A 25,732-nucleotide genomic window follows, 5' to 3' on the forward strand; every position below is an offset into this window, starting at 1 on the left:
TGGCACACTTCTGATTTGAAAACCTCCATATGTTTTGTTTTGTTTTTAAAATTCTGACATGATTAATGTGCCCATGCACTACCTTGACATTGCGCATATCATTAGCAATGAAAATATTATCACTGAGAACTCACATCCTGTGTGGTAACCTGCATCCCACAGTATAATGATTCATTATCATTTTATTTCTGACACCTTACTAACAAAACCAAAAACCTACACAGATTCAGAGTACCACTGCAAAGCTGTGTTGGCAAACAGTAGAAGCAAAGAGAAATAAAGTGGTTCCTTATGTTGCACAATGACAAGCAGAGCCACACACCCTGCTCCACCCCCCCACCCCCACTGTGGGGTAAGCATGGCAATATAAACATAGGAAACTGTATGTCTTACCATGGTTTCATCTAGCCCAACCTTGTACACTCTGCCTGGCAGCCCCCCGGCCAGGTTTATCCATTTCTCCTCCAGGCCTTTTAGAGGACTTATGCATACAACAGCCAGGGGGAGATGAAAGGGACCCTTATACATCTAAGACACACTCTGTTACTTAGCTATGGCCCCTTCCCCACAACTGTACCCCTCCTTTTCCCCAGAAACATAGCCTTGCCTTGGAAAAAGATCTAGGACCAATTCACAATCAGTGGAAGAATCATACATCCAGACAGTGAAATGCTAAGAATGTGTCCAATATCAATACAGTCGTACCTTGGAAGTCAAACAAAATCTGTTCTATAAGTCCATTCAACTTCCAAAATGTTCGCAAACCAAAGCACAACTTTTGATTGGCTGCAGGAAGCTCCTGCAGCCAATCGGAAGCCGCGGAAGCCCCATCAGACATTCAGGTTCCAACAAATGTTCGCAAACCGGAACACTCACTTCCAGGTTTGTGGCGTTCAGGAGCCAAAACGTTTGAGTACCAGGGGGTTCGGGATCCAAGGTGTCTTTCAGTCATATGTCTACATTAATGGTTATACAAAGAAAGATTGCATTGAAACAACTGAAAATGACTATGGCAAAAAAATAAAAATAAAATCCTAGGTCTCCACATGTCATAATCCAAGAGGGATATCTGTTCACAAGTGTATCTTCAGTACCAACTACCAGCATCAGCAGCAAGGTATGTGATTCAGCTGTTTTACCTTCAAGAGTGACTCCTTGTCCAGGGAGAGCATCGCCTGCTCCAGATGCGTACAATGCAGCCACAGACAAATCGTATCTTGTTCCTGGCTCCAGGTCTCTGAGAACTGTACTGGTGGTAGTTCCGCTTACGGTCACTTCCTTAGTTTCACCTCCTGTTGCTGGAGTATACGTAACAAAGTATCTCTGTACTTTGCCAGGAGCTGGACTCCAAGATAATCTCAACGAGGATGTCGTAGCATCAGAAACCTTCAAGTCTCTTGGTCTTCCCAAAACTGCACATGTTTAAAAAAAGAAGAACATTAGAAACTGACAAAGAACTTCCTTGCAATAATAATTAGCTATCTTTAAGGTCTCCTGTGAAATGTCTGTGATGTAAACTATTAATCGCAACTAACATTTAGGAAAGCAATCAATCGACACAGGGTAGCATTTAAATATGGCAGCCAAGTCAGGACAACAACCTCCTGAAGCAGCCTGATAATGCAAGGTGTCACTTTTTAGCTGAGTGAAAGCAGAGCAATATGTGCATTTTTGACAGGAGTGAAATGCAAATGAAACTGAATGAAATCTGAGAGATAGGGGGAAATGTGCCTCAAACGGCTAGACAGGGATGGGGAACCTGTGGCCCTCCAGATGTTCACAACTCCCATCAGCCCCAGAAAGCATGGTCCACGTCAGAGATCATGGGAGTTGGTAGTCCAAACAAACCTGGAGTACTACAGATTCCCCACCCCTGCCCTAGACAAAGAACATAGTTGGTTGAGGCTTTGCTGCCGTGGTAAGAATTGCTAGACACACTCTTTTTCAATGCAGGGGGGTCAGCTTCAGCCCACTTCACACACTGAAGTTTTAAATACAATGGTCTAATATATACCAAGTGCCAAAACACCCTGAATCACAGAGATACATGCACAAGGGAGCCAGCTGGGTTTATTATTGCTTCCTATCATATTTAAATGTCACAGCAACTCTTCTGCTGTTGAGTTTTGTGTGGAGTCCCAAAAAACAATTACATTAATGGCTTACCTTCCTCAGTTTTTCCATGTCCATTCAGTGGCTTTCCAGCCCCAGACTGGTACTCAGCAGTAACAGAGACTTCGTATCTTGTATCTGGTTTCAGATTCTGTAGTGTTGTTGCTCTTTCATTTGCTGGGACTGTCACTTGTCTTCTCTCACCACCAGCGACTGGCCTGTAAGCAAGCCTGTATCTGAGAACACTGCCTGGAGCAGGTGACCACCCAACCTTGAAACTATCCGTTGTCTCATCTGTTACTCTTAAGTTTCGTGGTGATCCCCTGACTATAAAAGAAATATAAAATATAAAAGCACAAATGAAATGGTTTAATCTGGTTGTTTTTATTGTTTTTAATAAAATTTTATCTGTCTTGGTTTTTATGATTTTTTACTTATATTTTATTGCTGTTTTGCTGGTTAGATTTAATGTTTTGCTGGTTAGATTTAATATTTATACCCTGCTTTCCTATTAAAACAATGCTCAAAGCAGATTACACAATACAAAGCAACAAAAATTTAACACACAACATTTTTTATATTAGCTGCTTTGAACACCAGTGGAAAGGTAGGGTCCAAATTTTACCAATAAATTTAATTTTAAATCAGATTATCTCATTGGGTGAGGGGGGATAGTACTATATTAAGTTATGCCTTTCAACCAGAACTGGGATACAGAGGATTCTGCACATACTGTTCCTCGACATCATTTGAGATTCCACCCAAAAAATAGCACAATAAAACCACTACTTTCTACATCAATAGTATTATCAAATAGTATTATCAATATGTAGGAGGAATGAGAAAGAAAGGGCATTGGCAGGAAAGTGGGATTTCCCATAAATATGAAATTTAATCCATTTGAAGTGCTGAAAAATCAGCTTCAATATGGAGTTATCCGTCTTTGTTCTACCACCTCAGGAACGCCAAATTGGTTTGTGATACAGGACTTTCCAAATAAGAAAGATACAATGTATAGCCTCTCTCTAGAAAACACAGGGAAGTGGACCCAAGAAACTCAAATGACCAAAGGGTTTTAATGTATCTGTTAGATTAGTAAATACACCTTGCAGCCTTGTACCTTTTCTCATTTACCAATGGTAAATCTCTTGGTATGTTCCTCATATACAGTTCTGCCTTAGACAGCTGTTATCTGAACACAATACATACTGATTCATATTCAACCATGGCTACTTGGTGTGTGCCAAAGTAGCCATGGTGTGTGTTTGGTGGGGCAGCAAACACATCTCTATGGTAACACATACATAGGGCCCCTATCTTGGTTTTCAGGAAGGAGAATTGATGCAGGACAATAGGAACAATACCTTCTAAAGTTGTTTCTTCCCCATTCAAAGGAGGTCCATCGCCATCTTCATATTCTGCAATCACACTGACTGTGTATGTGGTTTGTGGTAGTAAATTGGTAAGAACTGTACTAGTAAGCGGAGCTGGTACAGAAACAAAGTATTCGTCTTCACCAATAGCCACCTTGTACTTGACAAGGTAAGATAAAACACCAGGTCCTGCTGGAGACCAGCTCGTTTTGAAGCTGTTAGATGTCACTTCTGAAAACTTCAGATCCCTTGCTCCCAAGTGAATTGCTGAAAAAAAGCACATAGTGAACAAATGAAGGCTTTAGAAAATCTCTTTTCAATTTCCAGTAAGGTGTATAAACACAATTGGTTGCTATATATACAGAAACATCTTGATTTAACAGGCTGTTACAGAGGAACCTGTGGCCTCCATATGTTTCTGGATAATCACTCCCATTATTCCTCTTAATTGGCCATGACAGGTGTGGCTGATGGAAACTACAGCCAAACACTTAGAAACCCACAGGTTCCCCACTCCTAGCCTAAAAGCCTACTGGGGGAGGGGGCAGAGCTGGGGAGAGGATAAAGCTATCATTGGCTAGCCATGAGGGCTATGCTTTGCATCCACAGCTGGAGGCTATAATGCTTCTGAATAAGTGGAATTGAGAGTATGGAGTGATGTGCTATGCATAAGGGGAGTGTGATTGTTGAGTTGGGTGTGTGTGGTTTTGTGTACATTGTTACGGTAATTATCACGATTGCATTATAGCGGGCACTTCTGCAATATACATGGGATTCTCTAATGATATTTTGATGCTGCATTTTTACTTTTTTGCATGATTTCCTTTAATGGTTCTTATTTTACTTACTAGCATTGTTTTGAGATATTTATCCTTGCATAATTATGTTTCACTAAATTAGTAGTATCAGTGTCTAGTTCAGAATTAGTACTGTGTTTTCTATATTCAGTTTTAGAGTTTTCTGTTTAAACTTGCATACCATTTCATATTTCATCAACCAATATTAAATTAAAAATTCTGCACAGCAAGAGCGACTCACCTTTCTTCCTAATTGCCTCAAGTTCCTGTTCAATTCGTAAGCAGATAGCCCGTGTAAGCTCAAACGATATCCTTTGAAAAGCGTCAAAATCTTCCACTGTGTACACATGGGTTTCTGTAGGCTCTGAAGCAATTGCTTCCAACTCTGATCGTACTGCATCTTTAACACCGACTGCAAATATTTCTACATCTGAATTTCTTAGTCTGTCAGCAGGATCTTTAAAGGCATCTGACGATTTCCCATCAGTAATAAGAATCATGACCCTTGGGACATTTGGTCTTGCACCTCTGCTTTGAACAAAGACTTTCTCCCTTACAAAGGTCATTGCTTTGCCTGTGTTTGTAGATCCACCTCTGTAGGGGAAGGTGTTAATAGCATGAAGTACATCTTCAATTCTAGTGTATCTGTTCAAAGTGAATTCTGTATGAGGATCCCTGCTGTACTGAACAAGGCTGATTTGGACTTTGGCTGGTGAAACATCAAAGCTTTTAACCAGCACTTCCAAAAATGCTCGTACTTTAACAAAATTGGCGATGCCAATACTGTAGGAGCCATCAACCAGAAGCACAATATCAGCTTTTATATCCACGCCTTCTGAGCATTCTGTGTAAAGGAAAGGGGGAGGGGGGAGAACACTTAGTATTAAATATATATTTAGCACTTCAGAGTGTTCAAAGCATTACATATCACCATCATGAATTATTCCTATATTTCAGGGGTGGTGATGAGGCAGAGAGACAGCAGCTTGTCTCTTGTGTTCACAGGGGTGGCAAGATTTGAAGAGAGATTCACATTCTCTTAGCTACTATGCTAACTACATGAGCTCCGATATCACCTACTAAATAGGCAGTCATACAGCTTTGGGGGGGTGTACACTTTGGGGTAGAGATTCCTGGTATGAATAATAGTCTAGTACATAGGCTTTATTTCCCATGCCATTTCTGCAACAAGTTAGATGATGGCAAACAGAAGTTAGATTTCTAATATTCCATGGTGGGGAAGCCGAGAGGCTGAACTGGTCCAGGATCTGCTAAATCCCAAGCCAGCACCACTGCCATCAGTTGACAGCATCAGGCCCAACCATATCTTATTAGGCATTGAGAGCCAGTGTGGTGTTGTGGTTAAGAGCCATAGACTCGCAATCTGGGGAACCAGGTTCGCATCTCCACTCCTCCACATGCAGCTGCTGGGTGAACTTGGGCCAGTCACACTTCTTTGAAGTCTCTCAGCCCCACTCACCTCACAGAGTGTTTGTTGTGGGGGAGGAAGGGAAAGGAGAATGTTAGCCGCTTTGAGACTCCTTCGGATAGTGATAAAGTGGGATATCAAACTCTCTCTCTCTCTGATATCATGTAAAATATGTACACAGCAGTAAGTCCTATTGTTGAGTGGAACTTATGCTTAGGTAAGTATGTATAGGATATGAACCTTTGTCCTCCATTTATTTCTCTCTGTGCATTTTAGATAAAGTAATAGAAGCCCATTTTTTTGCCTTGCAACAGCAGTCCCCAAAGCTTTTCTAAAATACAGTTAAAAAGAAAAATATGAAATTATATTTTATGTATTTTACATCAACTATCTTTTCCCAAGAATGCTTTGTTTTTATGCAATTCAAACACGATTCTGCAATCTTAGTAGCCAATAACTTACCCACTTGAACTTTTACTGCCTGAGTTTTTTCCATAATAGTCACTGCCTCACTGGGAGTCAGTCCTTTCATTGCATACACATTGATTTGGTATTCAGTGTCTGGTGAAAGGTCTTTTACATTAAAAGCAGTAGTCTGAGGTCCTACACTCAATGAATGTTGCTTGGCACCAGCTATCATTGGAATGAGGTCCACCTTGTAGCCAGTTATTTCACTAGGAGATGGATGCCAAGTGATTCTAATGGATCTTGATGAGACTTGCGTAGCTACCAGGTTTGAGGCAGGCTCTATAGCTGAAAAAAAATAAAAACAAACATCCAGTTGGATCTCAAGAACAAGGAGACGAAATGCTTGATTATGTACACAAGTAGTCTACTTCTTGTGAAACTTTAAAATGTCCCTTACCTTCTTCTCCACTGACCAGTTCACCCAATTGTTCATCAACACCTGAGCACACCTGCGAGATTATTTCATTCTGTATATTCACAATGCCATCAAAGTTGGCCACATTAAAAACATGAGTCAGTGAGGGCTGAGAGGCAATTAACTTCAGCTCTTTGGCGACCGCAGCTTTGATTCCTTCAAAAGAAGAAAGTAACAATATGTGAATATGTTTGCCAGTGATACACCAATGCTCCAGATAGCATTTTACCTACCCAGGCCCCAACATCACCAGCTAATGTTGAGTGTCCCCCACGATATGAGATTCAGAGGGCCATTTCAGCAGAGAACCCCACTCCTGGTTGTGGGACAACCTCCCTAGAGAGCTTCACATAGTGACTTCTTTTATATCCTTTAATTGGCAGGCATACATTTTTCCAAACTATTCCCCAGGTCTTTTAACACAATTTTAATATAATTCCATAATATTTGTACTAATATTGTTGCAGAAATCTGACATACCCAAAGAAAACACTTCAACTCCTATGCCCTGAAGTTCTCTTGCAGGGATTTCTACTTCATCTTGAGATTTTCCGTCGGTTATGACGATTGCCACTTTAGGAAAGCCTTTTCTTGCTCCAGCAGATTCAATGAATGTATTCTTAATCAGATAATCTATTGCTTCTCCTGAAATTTGGAAAAATGGGTTGTGATTTAAAAATCCACAGATGTTCCAAGTTTAGATTAAATTCAAAATTTGTAAAATCAAGAAGGCAGCACAATCAATGAAGAAAAATTATAAGCTCTTGAAACTCATCCATGTTTTCAGCTCTGTGTCCAGCCCAAAATGACAAGGCAAACTGAGTTGATTCTGATGAGGTTTTCATATGTCCACATTGGATTGCACCATTAATGATGCATCTTGAGCTGGATCAAACTCCCTAAAGCTCTGTGACACTGCATTTTGCTGTAAAATTAAAGCTATCACTGCATTTGTTTTAAAAAACTGACTAGGGAAACACCCTGAATGTGGAGGAAGTGTAGGGTGCAGTGCATGGGTAGAGAGGTCACGGGATATTTTCATGTTGAAGGGCAAGTCCTGGTTTTAATCAAAGTGATTATTTCTCCAGGGCACTCAAACCACAATAATTTGGGGGAGGAGTGTTAGCATCCTTTCTGTTTTCTAACAAAATTTAAAATAAACACTACAATAAAATTGTTTTCATTCTTCTGTTTTTCTACACTCACAAAAGTGATTTCTATTTTACCCACCTACCAAATGATAATGGGAGAACCACTGCAGCTATCATTATGATAATTCTCAGGCTTCATCCCCTCAGAAGGGGAAACTATGCCTACCAACTGTCTCTAATTCTGGCAGAAAAAAAGAAAAAATGTAGTTTTTAAAATAACAAAATATATTTTAAGGGTTCCCTGCATAGAAAAAAACCTGGTTGGGTCTGCCTATCACTTGGCAGATCTATTGCCTGCAATTTTCATCCATCAGTTTCTAGATTCCTCTTATAGTCAATTGGAGGGAATGTGAGCTTCAGATTTAACAGAACTAATTTGGACCCAAATAACAAGTCAAATCAGAAAAACAATGAGAGCATCCAAAACAGATCAGGTTGCTTTCCAACATTACTGATACAAGGTGAATTTTGAGAATGGTGCACATCCCTGGTTACTATAATATTTAAAAGTCCATACCTGTCATTGTATTGCCTCCTTTGTATGGTATTCCTTTTATTGCCTCAATGAGATCTCTCTTTTTGAAATACTGATTTAAGTTGAACTCAGTCCTTGTATCAGAGCTGTACTGAACTATTCCAACTCTTGTCTTATCTTCTCCAATATCAAAGGCCGACACAAGGGTAACGATGAAATCCAAGATGTATTTAAAGTTATTTCTGCCCACACTCCAAGAGCCATCCACAAGAAAAACTAGATCTGTAACAGCACTGAGGGAACATCCTGAAATATAATTTTATCAAAATTAATGACCATTGCCATACACCCACACAAGTAATGTAGCATAAGTAATGCACTACAAAGAAATATGAGACAATTTTCATTGACTCCTGCACCACCTCCCACACTGACTAGAAGGGATAGATTTTCAGAGGAAGAATCCACATATTTCCTCTCCTTCCACAAGCAGGAGACTCCATAAGTGAAACTCCACCCACAGGATCTCTGAATCCAACCTATAATATGTATAAAGCCCCTTACTATACAGGCAATATATGACTAAAAATAAAATTGTTTGTTGGCACTTCACAGTTAGAATCAGATTCTTGTTCATTTACAGCAGGCATCCCCAAACTCGGCCCTCCAGCTGTTTTAGGACTACAACTCCCATCATCCCTAGCTAACAGGACCAGTGGTCAGGGATGATGAGAACTGTAGTCCCAAAACAGCTGGAGGGCCGAGTTTGGGGGTGCCTGATTTACAGCAACCGTAATGAAGTCCTCTGTGTGGAATGTTAGTATCCAAAATGCATATGTAAAGACTTAATGGCAAGAGCAGTAGAACTCTAAGACATCATACACTCTGTGGCAGTTATGGCAGTTGGTACAGTTATGGCAGTTAGTAGGAGCAATCTTAACAGTCAGAGCAGCAGGTATGAACTGTTCTGCTGCTGTCTGCCTCAGAGTTAGTTAGTCTGTAACAATTTAATCCAGTGATGGCCAAATTTGGTCCTCCAGCTGTTTTGGGACTACAATTCCCATCATCCCTGACCACTGCTCTTGTTAGCTAGGGATGATGGGAGTTGTAGTCCCAAAACAGCTGGGGGCCAAGTTTGGCCATCACTGGTTTAATCTATATAACATGTTTTAGCCACTTAAGTATCATCCATCTGCATTGTGTATTTTAATCTGCAACTACACTAAGTAACAGTTACGTGTTATTTAAACGTAAATACTCTTTTTATTTAAAGAGAGTGTCTTGCGTAGTTTTTATAGGAGGGGGGAAAGAGAATTAATTTAAAGGTTCAAATGACCTAGGACTGTCTTCCGCATACTCTGCAAATGGGAACTAGAGTCTAATTCCCACACTCTGAACCAAAATTTAAATGGTTGGAAAGCTTGAGGAATAAAACAAAGGCTGATAGCTCACCAGGCTAAATTCACTTTTGTCCATAAATGGAGAAAGGAAGATCAAAAGAGAAAGGGAAAATGGAGAGTTTAAGAGTTTAAGGAAACAAAAGCTTGCAAAAATAAGTAAGCAAGCAAGCAAGCAAACCAACAAATAATTAAATGTTTTCCTCCTTAGCTACCAGACCTAGCAGTCAGCACAAGGAGTGATACAGACTAGTGTCTGTAATACAGTGATTGGGACAGGGTGCAACTAAACACTCTTTTCCCTGTCCAGTAGACATACCTATTGAGAAAAGGGAAAGGAAGAATTTGCACAGCTCAATGGGCAACTGGTGGTGCTGATTTAGAAAGAACTGTCTCACGTTCCTAATGTCATTTTAAGTGATTTTAAATGGGCAAAGTCACTTACTCTGTAACTGAACTTCTTCGATTTTCTTTTCTGTTGTTACTAAACCACCTGTTTGAACTGGAACAACAAAATAACACAGGATTAAGAAGTATCCCATATCACTGATAAACTGTCAGAATCTAAGGATGTGCTGGGAGAGTATGTAAATAGGGCCAAAAAACATTTGGGCTTCTCCAGTGATTCACATCCCATTATTCTCCTTCAAATTCAGAACAGATGGGGGCACATTTACTACAAAAGTCAACATGTGGAGAAAGCCTAGCAAAGTCATAGCAAGGGTGGGTTCAGCCAACATACTGATAACCCCATTTATCTGATAACCTCATTGCAAGTGACAGTTTTCTTGCATGCCTTCAGGTTTTTGAAATATTATTTTGGAGGCGGGGGGAATGATGGATGCTTCAGGTGAATGCTGCTCATTACATGACAGAAGCATATGGGGACAGGAAACTGTGCCCAAATAATACCAGGGTCATAGAACCATAGAACTGTAGAGCTGGAAGGACTCAAGGGGCATCAAGTCTAACTCCTTGCAATGCAGGTATCTCAGCTAAAGCATCGATGACAGATGGCCATCCAACCTCTGCTTAAAAAGCTCCAAGGAAGGAGAGTCCACTACCTCCCAAGGGAGACCTTTGTGACTCTCTGGATAAATCTAAATCAATAATGCGAACTTACTTGTAAGTTGTCCAGAGACAGATATGCTCTCTTCTCTGTCATCATATGAACTTATCGTTACAACGTATTCAGTATCAGGTGTAAGATCTGTTAATAAAGTTTGGGTAGCGCTATGTGCTAGGGTAAATTCTCTAGTAGGTCCATCTGCAACACAATATATGTAGAACAATAAACACGTCATAGTTGCAAAGTTTCATTCAAAACAATAAAAGAGAGCTTTTACCTATTTAACAATGAAAGAAATGTAGAAACTTCACGGTCACTTCTTTTCCTGAAATAGGTATAGTAGAATGTCCATAGTACAGTGGCCCAGCAGAAAGTGGCTGAATTGCACTGATATCAGAGTGTGGCCATAGGGGCAAAGCTGTCATGGCCCTTCTGCCTACTACCCAGCTACTCTAATGGCAGTTACCCCTGCCACGTTCTATCACATTCAGCAGGGTTTCCCAAACTGGAGACTGGCGCTGCCACGGTGGGAACATGATCAGGAGGAGGCCTTGCCCAGCGCCTCACAGCTTCAATAGCTGCTGCTCCCCTTTTCTCATGCTTAGGAGGAGCCTGCCTTTGATGCTGCACTTGGCTAGGTGATTTCGCTAGTGGGGGCTTAGGCTTGTGCTAAGGAATGCGGGTGGCGCTGTGGGTTAAACCACAGAGCCTAGGACTTGCCGATCAGAAGGTCAGCAATTTGAATCCCCGTGACGGGGTGAGCTCCCATTGCTCGGTCCCTGCTCCTAGCAGTTCGAAAGCACGTCAAAGTGCAAGTAGATCAATAGGTACTGCTCCAGCAGGAAGGTAAAGGCGTTTCTGTGTGCTGCTCTGGTTCGCCAGAAGCGGCTTAGTCATGCTGGCCACATGACCCGGAAGCTGTACGCTGGCTCCCTCGGCCAATAAGGCAAGATGAGCGCTGCAACCCCATAGTCAGTCACAACTGGACCTAATGGTCAGGGGTCCCTTTACCTTTAAGGAATATTAAGAGGGCAGATGATGCCTCCGCCCTCTAGAATTAGTGCACCTGCAAGGAAACCATTCTGAACATGATTACCAGGCATCGTTTAGGACAAATTACAGCTGTCCCTGGTATGTATTTTCATATTGTATTTGGACATACCCCCCCCAAAAAAAAATCAGCTAGGAAAAATGAATGAAATAGAGCAAGACTGCATTATTTGAGGTTTCAGCTTATTAGAACACCAAAACTTACCAGCTTCAGGTGTCACTGTTATCCTGTAACCTTCTATTGCATCAGATGGTCTTGTCCATGACATTTGAACAGTATGTTCATCTATAATTTTAAAATTCAAGTCTGACGGCGGATTAACTGCAAAAGATTTACACCAAGCAAGAGTGTGTTTAAATGTTGAACAAATGAACATTTTGTTAAATTTTAAAAAAAATGTATATTAAGCAAAGCTTGCTAAGATATGTCTTTGCATAAATTTGTTTCCAACACATATAAGGATATGCTGTTGGCAAAGGGAGGATACAAGCTGATGGAATATGACAAAACACATCAAAGAGAATACACATTACAGAGGACAGCACAGAACATTTGTTTCTTGAATTGCCAAGTCATTCAAGAATGGCCAGCAAAATCAAGCACAATAGAAAACACATTTGGATACATGTACAATGAGTTCACAGATAATAACCACATATGCAAACATTTCACATAACAATTAAAAGAATGTTTTTAACATGCTGGGTGCAATTCGTAGAAGCATGCCAAATCACAACCTGCTTACAACACCATGAGATCACTTGACATTAACACAATAATCCCTTTCAATAAGACATCAAAGAATTTATCGGTCTTTTTAAAAATGGTCTCTGCACATTTGAAACTTTTTTTATAAAATAAAAGCTTGGCAGAGAAAAAGAGAAATATGTATTTTGGAATGTGGTAAAGATTTGAGCGGTTCAGAGCTCAGTTTATACCATACACACATATATATGCATATATTTGTTCTTGGAGTTTAACCCCTCAGTTCCAAAAAGCTGCCCGAGTGGCTTATCTTGAATCTGCTTATACATAAAATTGGGAATGAAGGGGTTAACAAATTAGAAATTATTACCTATCACATTTGAACTATTATGTATAACTTTTTTAAAAAAAACCCACACATTTTCTGTTTACACCACCTTTGCTATACTATTCCTGAGGTGTAAACTTTTTGTTTATCTTTTATCATGTCCCCTTTGCAGCAGGTGTATCCATACTAAAGAATGGCATTTTAACACAAAATGCCAGTATGGCGTTTACACAACAATGGTTAATTATGGAAAGACAACATCAAGGTATATTTATAGACATTTATTTACAGAATGTATGGGGGGGACACAAGGAAAAGGTCATCAGTGATCCAAACGAATGACTGCAAATAAATTTGTGGGAGCTAATGAGACGATGAACGGAACAGTACAGAAAGGAATAGTTTACATACGCTATCTTGCAGCATCATGCATGTATGTATATGAAAAGTCAATTTTTTTATTTTGGTTTAGCTTCCCACAATGGACGGAAGCTTCCATGTACAAGGATCATTACACAAAGACGTTTCATAGTAATATTTTATAATGATATTCTCGTGGTTAAACTGTTCATGCTGAGTCATGCAGGATTTTACTGATTCACTGTCAGTGCATGGTAGGTGTTCTATAAATAACTATTTAAACAAGTCTAACAAAGGCAGATGAAATACAGCTGTGCTTTCCTTTAATACCTCAGATTGTTTGGCAAGCATTGTGAATGAGCCATATCTTGTGGTTTTCTTGGAAGATGTCCATTTTTACTTAATTTGGCCGTTTAAATTTTAAAAAACCCAACTTACTGAAAAGTGGGCCTCTGAGCAATCAATGACAAAATGTTAACTACTTCCAGGGAGATAATTCACTCATCACCTATGACACTGCAGTTCCATTGACCACAGAAGCACTTCATCGGTGTGCATTCCAAATGATTCACAGCTTTAAAAATGCATAACAAAATTTCATACAGTTATATGTGGGGGAGCTTGAGGTCTTGAATAAATACTGAATGTTTTTTAACGTATGGTCATTTCCAATGAAAATGGGATAATATGGCTTTGTGCTGTTGCTGTAGTAGATATAGTAGTAACTAGAATACATGTTATTTTTCCTATTGTCCATACACAGGCAGTGAGATTAGAATATTAATCTGCATGTACAATTGACTCTTCATTCTTTTTAAGCCAGTCACACTTCTGCAGTCAAAACTTAAAGCATACATTTATATACTGTACCAAAGTCATGCAATAGGTGTTAATAGTAGGATGCACAACAATTTAAAGAATACCATTATAAAATATTGTTTCCATAGCAATGGCTCAGGACAAATTTAATGCAAAGGCAGAGACAACTGACCTGAGCATGCTCTTTTTTAAATAATCAGTACATGGGAAAAAAATAGCACCACCAACCTTGAAGGTAAATTGACCTGAAGCAGCAGAGGTCTTAGGCTGTAACTGCTGAGGGACAGCAGCAGCCCACCTTGATGATATCCAAATGACCGGATTCCAGATAAACTGAAAAAACTAACTGTGGGGAAAAGTCTTTAACATTTCAAAAGACTGTAATTTGCTTCGTGAAAACTCAGATGTGGCACTTGGCATATATATATATAGTGTGAACATCACTTTTAACTCTCATATGAGATCATCTGTTTGTAGCAAATTCAACGGCGCAATTATTATTTACTTCCATAGGAGTATGGATCATACATGAGTTTATTTCGAACTTGATCATACATGAGTTTATTCCAAAGAAATTCAAAGTTCAATAACCAAGCTCAATAGGGCTTACTTGCAAGTGAAGTGCGATGGGATTGCAATCTATACTTCTGCTAGATTTGGACAAAGGGCACACTTTTTATATATATATAAAAAAATTACTTCTTGTCAATGAATCTAGAACCTATTGGTTTCTCACAAAAAGGCAGGCTTGCAGCCTCTGGCTAGGATCCAAAGTACCATGCAACCATTTCTGTGCAACTAAAAGATCTTCTATTTCTCAAACAGCATTCCCCTATGCATCATACCAAGCCACTTTTGAAACAGAGTGGTGTTTCTAAAGCAGTTTCTGATGTGGCATAGGTAGTCTGCTTCTGTTTCTCAGAAGCCCACTAGACATGCACAAGCCCTTCATCATGCATAAAGTGATATGTTGGATCCAAACCTGTCTTTTAACTTCACTACTATGGATGACTGAGGAAATCAGACTTCAAAATAGTGAAAGTAAGTAATATACTAATAAAATGTAGTCTTCTATGAGCCAATTTAATTACTTTTTTATTACGTTGTGAAGAGTCTTCTGAGTCCTTCCTGACGGTGTGATTGTTTCTAGTCAAATAGCTGTACCAGTGTATAAAATACACTGAAAAAAGGAGCCCACAATGCAATCCTCCACGTGTCTACTCTGAAACAAGTCCCACAGAAATCAAGGAAACTTGTTCCCAGGTTCAGTTCCCTCACAAATTATTCTATACCACTGAAAGTATTGTGGTAAAGCCAAGAACAGGGGTATGATTTATATTGTTTTCTGCATATTTCTCTCACAAAAATAAACATAAGCAAAAGTAGTCATTATATTGATCAAGTTCACACAACTATTAGCATTGTAAACATATGCTGACTAGTTAAGATGAGGAACACAAGCCCTTCATGAGGTTGTCTATTCCTCATATTGCTTTGGGTATCAAATGCAATAAAAACTAATCAAAAGACAGCATTTTTACAGGTGACACTATCTGGCTACTCCCAGTGAATATCTAACGAGATAGGAAAGCAATATTTAAAAGAAGGCTAGACTCAAGCTACCAAGCCATGACAGAAATGTATAGTGGACTATGCCCATGTCATGTGTGTATGTGTGTGTTTTTATTTAATATTTAAGGAATAAAGAAGATGTAATTTGCTATATAGCTGCTAAGTAGTTGCATACTGGCTTACTTCTTAACATGCCCCCAGTAGCGCAATGGGCCCTTGCCTCTGGCTGTTAATCAGAAAGTTGGTGGTTCGAAACCACCCAGGGACACCTATAGGCAGTATTCCTGCACTGTAGGGGGTGGGACTAAATGACCATTGGGGGGGGGTCCCAACCAACAATGCAATTCTATAATTCCCCCAGCAGGTGAGTTGCTGCTACTTACCAGGAGGAAGAGGGGAAGGCATCAAGAAAGGTAATGTACTACCTTGGTGGTTCAGCCAACGCCATCTGCCTTTCCCCAACCTCACCACCATCTTGCCCCCCCACCCCAGGTAGGCAGCAGCAACTCACCTGCTGGGAAGTCAGGTAAGTGCCTCCACCTTCTGGTTCTATACTCCACATGATCAGAGCTCTAATCAAAGAGGAAACAACCTACACATGAAGAGCACAGCTTTAGACATGCTCCCCTAAAGCATAGACATCTGGGGAGGTGGGGGGGGGGGAAGGGCCAGCAGTCAGAGACCCACTCATGGAGGCTTACCTTAAATTTATCACCTCTCTGAAAGTCTGTTCAGTGCCAAGTCATTATTTCAGGTGAAAACTCACATGGTGGAATACTCCCCTCATGGAGGAAAAAAGAATATTCAAATATATACAGAAACCAAACCCTGTCAGAGGCGCCCCACTGATAATCATCAGATTTGAGGGGGATAATGGCACCTATTGTTGCCCCACTGTCCCAAGTTGGGAAGAAGAGAGCTCAGAAAAAGCTGCTTCTTACGCCTTATGTTTCACCTCCCCGCTGTGTGTGGCTTTCAGAGGGAGAGAGTGGTGTTATTAGCTGATGTTCTAAGGCTAGATGAGTATCCCCATCTGCAGGTCCTAGTGTGCACCAAAAGGCACAGAACTGCATAGAAGGATATTGTCATGCTCGCCTGAATAACCCAGACGTTGGCTCTGCATTGGGGGTAGAAAGAACTGTAATTCTAGAACGGGGTGGGGGGGAGGGTGCTGAAAACATTTCAAAATTAATTACTGCCTTGTAGAAACAAGTAAACCAGTCTGGATTTAGCTGGGAGGGTTTACACGTTTTTATCAAATTACAGTGCTTTGGGCTGCTAGGAGATACATCTAAAACAGCAAGCTTCTTTCAGTTTTATACCCATTTAACAGACACGGTCCCTCCCCACCAAGAATTACAGTTTCTAGGGTTCCTTTGAGGGAAAGAACTGTTTTAAAACCAGTCTGTAGCAGGGCAAAAAACCCAATGTCTGTGTTGTTTTATGAGATACCAATATTTTGGTTTTGTTGCAACCTATAATAAAAACAGGAGCCAGCTAGAAGCTGAAAAGCAGTAATCATTTCAGATCTGCATGCAAAAAAAAAAAAAGGTCAAACCAACTATACTGGACTAGTCTCAATGACTTCTGTGGTCAGTGATTTGGGAATTGTGGCCTTAGGTTAGAACCAACCATAAGTATAAGTCAGACATTTGAGGTCATGTATGGATTGGAATGTTGGTTTGGATTTCGACACATTCAGTTAAACCACATTTTATCCTTCAACACAGATTTCCAAAGGCTCCCAAGCAACTTGAACGAGATAGATAAATGTTACCCTCATACATACTTGATGCATATCCCATCAGAGTGGCACACGCTACTCCCAAGTTGCATGCATTCAGTTTGTACTCTTGCATGCCATGAGAGCATCGTGGTGCTATGTCCACAAGTAGTCCTTTACTTTACTGTCTTCGGCTGTAGCCAGGATAATGTTATGGAGCTGAAGTCTCCAGCAGGACCTCCCGCAACAGATCAAATGGGGAAGTGGCACAGCACAACCACCACCCTCCTCCATGGAATATTAAGAAAGAATGGAGCATGCAAAAGGTCTGAAATCTGCTCCAGTGTATCAAAGGCTTGTCTTGAAACACATCCACAATGAGAGGCCACATGTGCCCCTCACCAGGATTTGTAAACATATTGCCTAAATGCAGTTTACCCTAAGTCTCTTCTTAACCTAAAGTATTTTTTTTCTTTAAACACTATTTATTGGCACTGCCAGGATAAATATGCTGCACATAGATTGCTAGAGGCTGCATCCTGGAAATTTCATTCGTGACATTTTTTGAGCATCATCAATGAACATGGCACTTCATAGCATAAGAACACAGAAGAAAAGGAAAGGTCCAGGCCCCAGGGTGTATGCAGGGGGTGGAATCTAATAGTAGGGAGAAAACAGAAGCAGCAGAGTTTTGGATAGTGGTGATGGCACCGAGATGTGACAAGGCAAGGCTAGAGAGAAGGGTGCAGTTGTCAACAACAGAGATGACCAAAGTTTAAACAGACTTGAAGCTTCCAAAACTGGATGCAGCAAATTACAATCTATACAGAATAAGATCCTGGAAAAGTCCCATCAGCACAAATCCACAGTGCTGGCAATATTAGCTACTACCTCCCTCTGGATGCAGCAGCAACAGTACATAGGTTTTTTCCATCAGCTATGCAGATTAAGAACAGATATGCAAAAATTCTCATATATGTGTAAGAATCAAGAGGGTCCATACAAGTTACCAGACTACATTTTTACTCTTGTATGAAAATTTATGAGCATTCAGTGCTGCCCAGTACAATGCTAATTGTGTGGTTAACAAATCTCAATGAAGAGTTTTGAGTGGAAGAATGTGATGGATGAGTTCATGGATAAATTAAGGAGAGGTTTTCTTTGCTCTATTTCTATTTCCCCAGCCAGCAATGGTTTGCTGTGCACATGTTTGATCTGAATATCCCCTCCTTCACAGCAGCAAAGCATGGGGAGAGGGCTTTCCCACCTCTCCTTTCCTTTGGGCCAAAGGTGGGGAACCTGTTACACTCCAGCTGTTGTTGGATTACAACTCCCATCATCTTTGACCACTGGCCATGTACCTTGGGCTGTTGGGAGTTGGGAATCCAGCAAAATCTGAAGGGCTCTAAGTTCCCTATCCCAGCTTTAGGTAGACTGTTCACCACTGGTGTTGCCACTGAAAAGGAATAATAATAATACTAATAATCTGAGAGGTTGAAAGGAGAGAAGGGAAAACCCTTCACCTATTTAAAGTATGTTATGTGTGATGTTGTGTGTGATGGCAGCATAGGGATGAGGAACCTATGGCACTCCAGATGTTGCTGGACTTCCACCATATGGAGAGCCAGAGGTTAGTCCCACCCCTGGGACAGTGGATATGCCAGGGGTCATTCAGCACTGCCTGAGATGAGAAAGGGAAATCCCAGGTTAGAGATTTTCTTTCTCCTTTATGAGCACACGTTCTAAACCAGGACTAAGACCTCTGAGGCTCTGGCATGAAGATTCCAAGTTACTAATCTGACAACACTTACTGTGAGGACCACAGCCAGCACTGTCCTTAGCCTCAAGGAGCCACTTGCCTCAGGTGGCAATGTGAGAGAGACATCAGAACGACATGCACACACCCTCCCTCATATGCCCAAGGCCCTCCTGGACCACCAGAATGAGTGTGACTATTTGCATGCTTTCTGAGTTCCTGGTGCCAGCAGCTGCCTGGCCAGGCACTTTGGCATGACCTCAAGAGACTTGGGATCAATTCTCTGCAGCACCTGCAGTAAACAGCCATTGCCGGCACTGGGGAACAATAGCCCAGAGTTTCCCAAACTTGGGTCTTCAGCTTTTTTTGGATTACAATTCTCATCATCCCTAACCACTGGTCCTGCTGGCTAGGGATGACAGGAGTTGGGTCACCAGCTGTTGCTGGACTACAAGTTTGGAAAAACCTGCAATAGCTTTATCCCAGGCAGCAAACCAGCTTTGAGGTGCCTTGCTGGAGGCCAGTCTCCTCTGTGTGAGAAAGAATGGCAGGAATGTCATGTTAATTCTAGGGATCCGGTTATTGCTCCCTACACGGGAGCAAGTGCGATGCCCCACATGTTTGACTCATTAGGAAAGACTTCCCACCTTCCTCACCCATTTAGCCCCACCACCATTCAGACAAAGATGCACAGGTAGCCAGATTCTGTTGGAGTACTTTATTTTATAAAGGGTTTGTTTTTTAAGAAGAGAAGGGGGGGGGGGACTGTGCATGTGTCTATTATGTATTCACAGTACAAAGCAAAGCAATTAAGCATCAGGAGGGTGTGTGCGAACGCTCCAGGGTTTCTCTGGCTTATTAAGGAGAAGGTTCAAGTTTGTACAGGTGTTCTCCTTCTCCCGGGAGGGAGGGAAAAAGGAAAGGAGGCCACGGGAGGGCAGAGGCCAGCTTCTGGTTGCAAGGAGACATCCAGTGTGGACAGCACACTGGGAAGACAACAGAGAAGAGGAAGGAGAGTGGAGCTACTCAGCTGGAGTTGCTCTCTGGAAGTAAACAAACCACAGAAAGGAAGGAAAAGGACGGAGGGAGGGAGAGAGAGAGAGAGGAAAGGGTGTATTGGTGAAGCACTCACACTTAGAGAGAAATTGTTTCCTTCTTTAATTCTGCACCATCACTTTTTTCCAAGGAATAAAGGAAGGAATGACTTACCTTCAGCCTCTGTCACACAGAGGAGAAGAGCACACAGGGCAGCAACTGCTGCAGGAAGCCTCGTCTTCATTGTTGTCGGTTTGGATCACAACCACATGAATGAATCTATTGGAAGAAAAAGAAGGAAGAGAATCAGCATACATTTCTTTCAGTAGTTTAAATGGATGAAGAGAAGAAATCACATAGCACCAGAAGGGAAGCTGCTGAGCACTGAGCAGCTACTATACACCTCTGTTCCCTCTTAGCTCTTTTTTTTTACCCAGTGTTATACATAAGATGGGACGCGGGTGGCGCTGTGGGTTAAACCACAGAGCCTAGGACTTGCCGATCAGAAGGTTGGCGGTTTGAATCCCCACAATGGGGTGAGCTCCTGTTGCTCAGTCCCAGCTCCTGCCAACCTAGCAGTTCGAAAGCACCTCAAAGTGCAAGTAGAGAAATAGGTACTACTCCGGCGGGAAGGTAAACGGCATTTCCGTGCGCTGCTCTGGTTTGCCAGAAGCAGCTTAGTCATGCTGGCCACATGACCCGGAAGCCGTACGCTGGCTCCCTCGGCCAAGAAAGCAAGATGAGTGCCGTAACCCCAGAGTTGGCCACGACTGGACCTAATGGTCAGGGGTCCCTTTACCTTTATACATAAGATATGGATCACATCTCTATTTGAAAGTGCTTTAATGATCAGCTGGGGTTTTCCCCTGCTTCATGCACACTGCCACCATACATACTATGTTCCCTTTAAATATCCATAATGTCTTGCCAGCTAGAGCCAAGCTAGAAGATATATTAGCTATGTATCGATGCCCACAAGTGCAGGGAATTTTCACTAGAACTGGGGGCAGGGGAAACAATCCAAGATGGCTATGTATGCCTTTGAATACCAGCTCTGAGAATCACTATTGAGGAGAGTGCTGTTGCCCTCGGGTCCTCCATCTTCCTATAGACATCTGGTTGGCCACTGTGAAAACAAGACGTTGGACTAGAAGGGCCTTTGGCATGATGTAGCAGGGCTCTGGAGGGAGTAGGTAACCCCTCTATCCCCAGGCTTCAGTTCCCATCTAGATTAGGATGCCATATCTTCAATTTGCATTGGCAGTGGGGTGGGGTGGGGAAAATTCCTGTCCTTCCAACTTGCCTGTTCATCCCATCTGATCTACTACTGGCAGTGCAAAACCATCATCCATGTCAATTTCACGCAGTCTTTTGTAAAAATAAGTATTTGAAGTGACCAGAAAGTGGCATAAGGGAGAAGATCTGCTGAAAGTTACATGAATTGGTTTCCAGCTGTGCAGTGGTAGATTTAGGGGAGCACAACCAGTTTGGGGAGCATCAGGGGAACCTCAGTAGCACTGCAGTGGATGCTGCAGAGGACCCCAGAACGATTATTTAGAATGGAGCGTGAGAAGAGAAAAGACACTGAATTCTGGTGTCACACAGGGCGCCGCTGAAATTTGAGTCCCCAAAGTGTGCCACTGAGCTACATGATGAATGATTAATAGATAAACTCTCGTGGACAGATCAGAGACCAGCAATGTATGGCTCAAGGGCCAGATTTCATGCAGGTGGGGAGAGCCAGGAAGGAGAGGAGGAGGGAAATATGGAGTGAAGCTGAAACAGACTGAGTGAGGAAAGAAAGTCTTCTTTAAGTAGTAAGTTTAGGCTTTTTGGCAAGAGCAACCTGTCCCTCTTTGGCAGCCTTGTAGGTGGTAGGAAGATGGAGAGACAGAGAGAGAAGGAAGTATCAGAAAGAAAGAGAAAGAATGAGACAAAAAGGAGAGAAAGGTGGGCCCCACCCAGTTTTGACTCTGGCCATGCCCACTTCTGGTTTTTCCCACCACAACCCCAAGCCTCCTGACAAATTATCTCCAGAGAAATGTAGAGGTTCTGTAGCCCTCAGTGTTGAGAAAGACAGGCATCCTTTAGGGAGCGGTATAGAAGGGCTGGAGCATATCCTTAGGAGGCATGGGAGCCTGAAAGCAGGATTTGGTGCTTGTTTGTTTTCCCTTTTCCCTTCCACTTCCCTTCTCTTTCAAAAAACTTTGCCCACTAGAATGGCTGGAGGGTAATTCATTCTTAGGGAGGCAGAAGTGTGTGGGCAAAAATGTCTAGCTTATAAAATGCAACGCCTGTTAAAAGAAAGTGACCAAAGAGGCTATTAAATGGAAGACACATCCTCCCAAGCATACACAACTTCTGCTTTTTTAAAGAAGTGCTTTGCAACTGACACCAATATCCCAGAAAAACAGGCATGCAACTTCCTGACATGGTCATCTATAGATTTTCTAAAAAACAGACACGAGCAAGAAGCATTTTTTGCCCTTCACACATGCACACCAACAATAGGGGAGATAACTGAAAGCACTTCAACTGGCATGCATGAAATCCGTGGTCTTGGAAGTGGTGGGGGATTCCATCTGTATCCTCCTTCCTACCCCTGACCCAGAGCAAATGTAGAGGCCAGCCGTGAGTTCCAGCAACTGCTAATTCAGAAGTTTCATCTCTCTCCCAGCCTTCCCCTTCACTGGCTCCAATTCAGCTGGGAATTTTATTTGGCTCCTTTTTCGTAACTGTTGAAGCACTTAAGGATGACTTTAGAAGTCTAGGGTAATTTGGAAACTGCAATAAAAACACTCTGCCTACAAATATGCAGCTCCTTTATCCTGTCCCCCTCGCCTGCCTGCAGTAAGGTCTGAAACAAATTATACACAAGGGGATGTAACATACCAGTGAAACCCAACGCCTAGGTCTAGCACCCCTCTGACGCAGCAGCTTGATTGGGGGTTTTTTGTTCAGACAGATGCAGAGAAAGGAAGAGAACTCTAAAAACACAGGATGGAGGTGAGCAACAGAAGATGTATTTGGTCTAGAAATATGCAGTTGGCTGCAAATCTACAAACCACTTAACTCTACTTATTCCTTTGAACAGTTCTGAAAGAAGTCATTAACTAGCCCTACTTATTGTTAACGGAGCGTTCTGTGTGTATTCCAAGCAAGCAAGAGAAATGTGCGGAATTCAGCAAAGGGCGTGGAATTCAGAAGCTTTACAAATCTCAGATTTCACTTTTAACCAAAAGAAAAAAGTGGTTGGCGGGGTGTTGTTTTGGCTGAAAACACAGACGCAAAACTGTGGGTCCCGTGGTCTGATAAAATCTCCTGAGGAGAAGGGAGAGAAAGCCTTAAGAGGATGTCTAGTAGCCAAGGTACATTGCATTGCTCTTCCCTGCATCCAGCAAAACATATTTTCAAAGTAAGAAAATCTATGCAAATATTACATTTGTGTAATTTATACCGGTTGCAGAACTCAGAATTTTGCACTGAGGCAGAACATACTGTATACTAAGAAGGGTTTTGGGGGGGGGTATAGGGGAGTTAAGTGATGCTTTTCCTTGTCAATACTTGATTTATCGATCTATTGTAGGCTGGGTGGCACCCGCAACACATTTGCCACATTATAAATGTTTAAAAGCAGCAGTAAAATATATATTTTAGCATCAAGGAGATTTTTGTATTTCCTCTCTGGAAAAAAGCTATATGGGTGGTTTTTAAAAATCTACTTGCTTAAGACCTGCGAGATTGGAAGATCCAGCACAGACTCTAAATCCACAGTGATCAATGCTGCAGTCCAGTGCACACTTACTTGGGAGTAAGTCCCATCCATAGGACCAGGTTGGCAGTGTGCCTAATTCTGCATTTAACTGTAGCCTTCCTACTGGGCCTTGAGCCAAAGTTCATTGTCCTGATAGGCAAATCTAGTCAAGTTTAATGGTCTTGCAGAGTTTTCAGAGCATCCTTGTCTTCACTCTGAAGCAATACAAGGGAGCCAATAAGGGGGGTGGGGTGTTGAGTGGTATAAACCCCTGAAACTTTCGCACACAAGTCTAGACTAAAAGGCTCTTACATAGCCCAAAATGAGAAGCGGAGACGTTTGTATCCCGTATAAACGAAACATCCGAGATCTGGTGTATTTTTTTAAAAAAAATAGGAAATACCCAACAGCAACTTTTAGCTTCAGCTTTTCGTTTACCCATTCCCGCGAGAAGGAAAGGCGCGAGTAATTAAGCAATAGACTTGAATCACTTATAGCGCTGCCAAGACCAAACCACAAAGCAAAACAGTTGGCGTAAATCATTAGGCGATTAACAGCTCAGGAGGAAGAAATATTTTCTGGGCTATGGAAAGAGATGTTTTGTTTTGTTCTCTTAAACACACACAGCCAGAAGGTACGTTTAATCGCTCTGCGAAACTGACAAGACTCGACAATACCTTCCCAGTTCCTGCCCGAGACCTGACGCTCAACAGAAGCGCACAGGCAGCAGAAGCGCCCGCTCGACGGATGCTTTTAAATATATATAAATATACCCCCACCCCAATATACACACACGCGGTGCTAATGCAACCGAGAATCTCTCGCTTCTGTAGCAGCCAGCCAACGTGAGCGATCTTGTTCGTTGCTCTTCTCGCTGCCTACCTGCATACATGCACGCGCACGCTCTCCTCTCCAGCGCTCCACTCGTGAGCGCGTCTGCTCCTCGGCCGGTGCGCACCCAGCAGGCATTTAAAGCAGCGAGCTCGAAGGAGGACGCGGCTTCTGTCCGGGGTGTGTTTTCTGAGCTTCCAGCGCCACCTGCCGGGCAGAAGCAGCAACGCAGCTACTCGCCCCCCAAAGAACCCGAGCGGAGCCAAAGCATTATAAGGAGATATATTCCCAGCGCCCCCAACCCGCCCCGGCCGCTCCTTCCAGACTGAAGTTCCCACCACCAACACCCTTCGAAAACGTTTCTCTTTTTAGTTTGGCCAAAACGCTGATCCGATCGCTTAGCAACAGTTTCGCTGACTTTTCTGCTTTCCACTGCACAATTTATGAGCTGCCTTTCTTGAGTTGGCAGCAGCCAAGAAACGCCGCCGCTCTGAATTTATTTCAGTTTATTTGCAGTCACCCGGACCTTGAGAAAAAAGAAGCAGCAGAAGCAGATCTCTTTCAGACGCGTCGATCCCCGGCCAGAGAATCATTTCGCACACAATGAAAACAAAACGCAATCTTGCACACACAAAAACTCGAGTCCAAACCTGCAAACGTGAGCGATTGCCCCCACAACAAAACTACCAACTGGAAAGGAGAAACTTACATATAAGGAGCTGTTACCCAGCCAGAGAAGGCGCGGTATGAGGGCGAGAGAGAGACAGAGAGGCAGAGAAAGAGCTTCCGACGCCCAGCCAGTGTGAAGCAGTTGGGATTTCCCTTGCCCACGTCGAGGGGGATTCCTTGCCCACCCCCAACTCCCACTCAGCTTGATAAAAATGGGGCGCAGGAACTAAAGATCCCCAGGGACAAACGATGCGCGCCTTTCTTTTTAAACGCCACTATTCTAAGCAATCGCCAACGGAGAGAAAAAGGCAGCAAACCAATAACTATTTGCGTGTGCAGCCTTTTCGGAGCCCAGAACTGCAGAAGCAAGAGCTGATGAGAAGCCGTCGGATGCCACGCTCGTATTTGATTCCCTCCCTCCTGAATCATCTGCCCTTTAGGGG

The 25,732-nt window shown here is 42.3% G+C and overlaps 1 protein-coding gene across 9 annotated transcripts in view; it reads right to left on the bottom strand.

Moving 5' to 3' along the window:
• The window catches only part of COL12A1 (collagen type XII alpha 1 chain), a 115,896-nt gene that overhangs the window by 85,291 nt on the left and 4,873 nt on the right, over positions 1 to 25,732 (bottom strand). For 8 of the 9 annotated variants that reach the window (XM_083729655.1, XM_083729660.1, XM_083729657.1 and 5 more), the window contains exons 2-13: positions 20,210 to 20,314; positions 11,942 to 12,058; positions 10,741 to 10,884; positions 10,063 to 10,119; positions 8,263 to 8,526; positions 7,075 to 7,239; positions 6,577 to 6,750; positions 6,174 to 6,464; positions 4,524 to 5,126; positions 3,477 to 3,752; positions 2,167 to 2,439; positions 1,140 to 1,412 (exon numbers count right to left, since the gene is read on the bottom strand). In XM_083729655.1, the coding sequence (XP_083585781.1) occupies positions 1,140 to 1,412; positions 2,167 to 2,439; positions 3,477 to 3,752; positions 4,524 to 5,126; positions 6,174 to 6,464; positions 6,577 to 6,750; positions 7,075 to 7,239; positions 8,263 to 8,526; positions 10,063 to 10,119; positions 10,741 to 10,884; positions 11,942 to 12,058; positions 20,210 to 20,279 (2,707 nt within the window). In that variant the 5' untranslated portion in view covers positions 20,280 to 20,314. Of the gene's footprint in view, positions 1 to 1,139; positions 1,413 to 2,166; positions 2,440 to 3,476; positions 3,753 to 4,523; positions 5,127 to 6,173; positions 6,465 to 6,576; positions 6,751 to 7,074; positions 7,240 to 8,262; positions 8,527 to 10,062; positions 10,120 to 10,740; positions 10,885 to 11,941; positions 12,059 to 20,209; positions 20,315 to 24,671; positions 24,943 to 25,732 lie in introns of those variants that run through there. The other variant, XM_083729653.1, reaches the window with a different exon arrangement.

This window comes from Podarcis gaigeae (genome assembly GCF_964106915.1).
Source record: "Podarcis gaigeae genome assembly, chromosome: 3".
NCBI lineage: Eukaryota > Metazoa > Chordata > Lepidosauria > Squamata > Lacertidae > Podarcis > Podarcis gaigeae.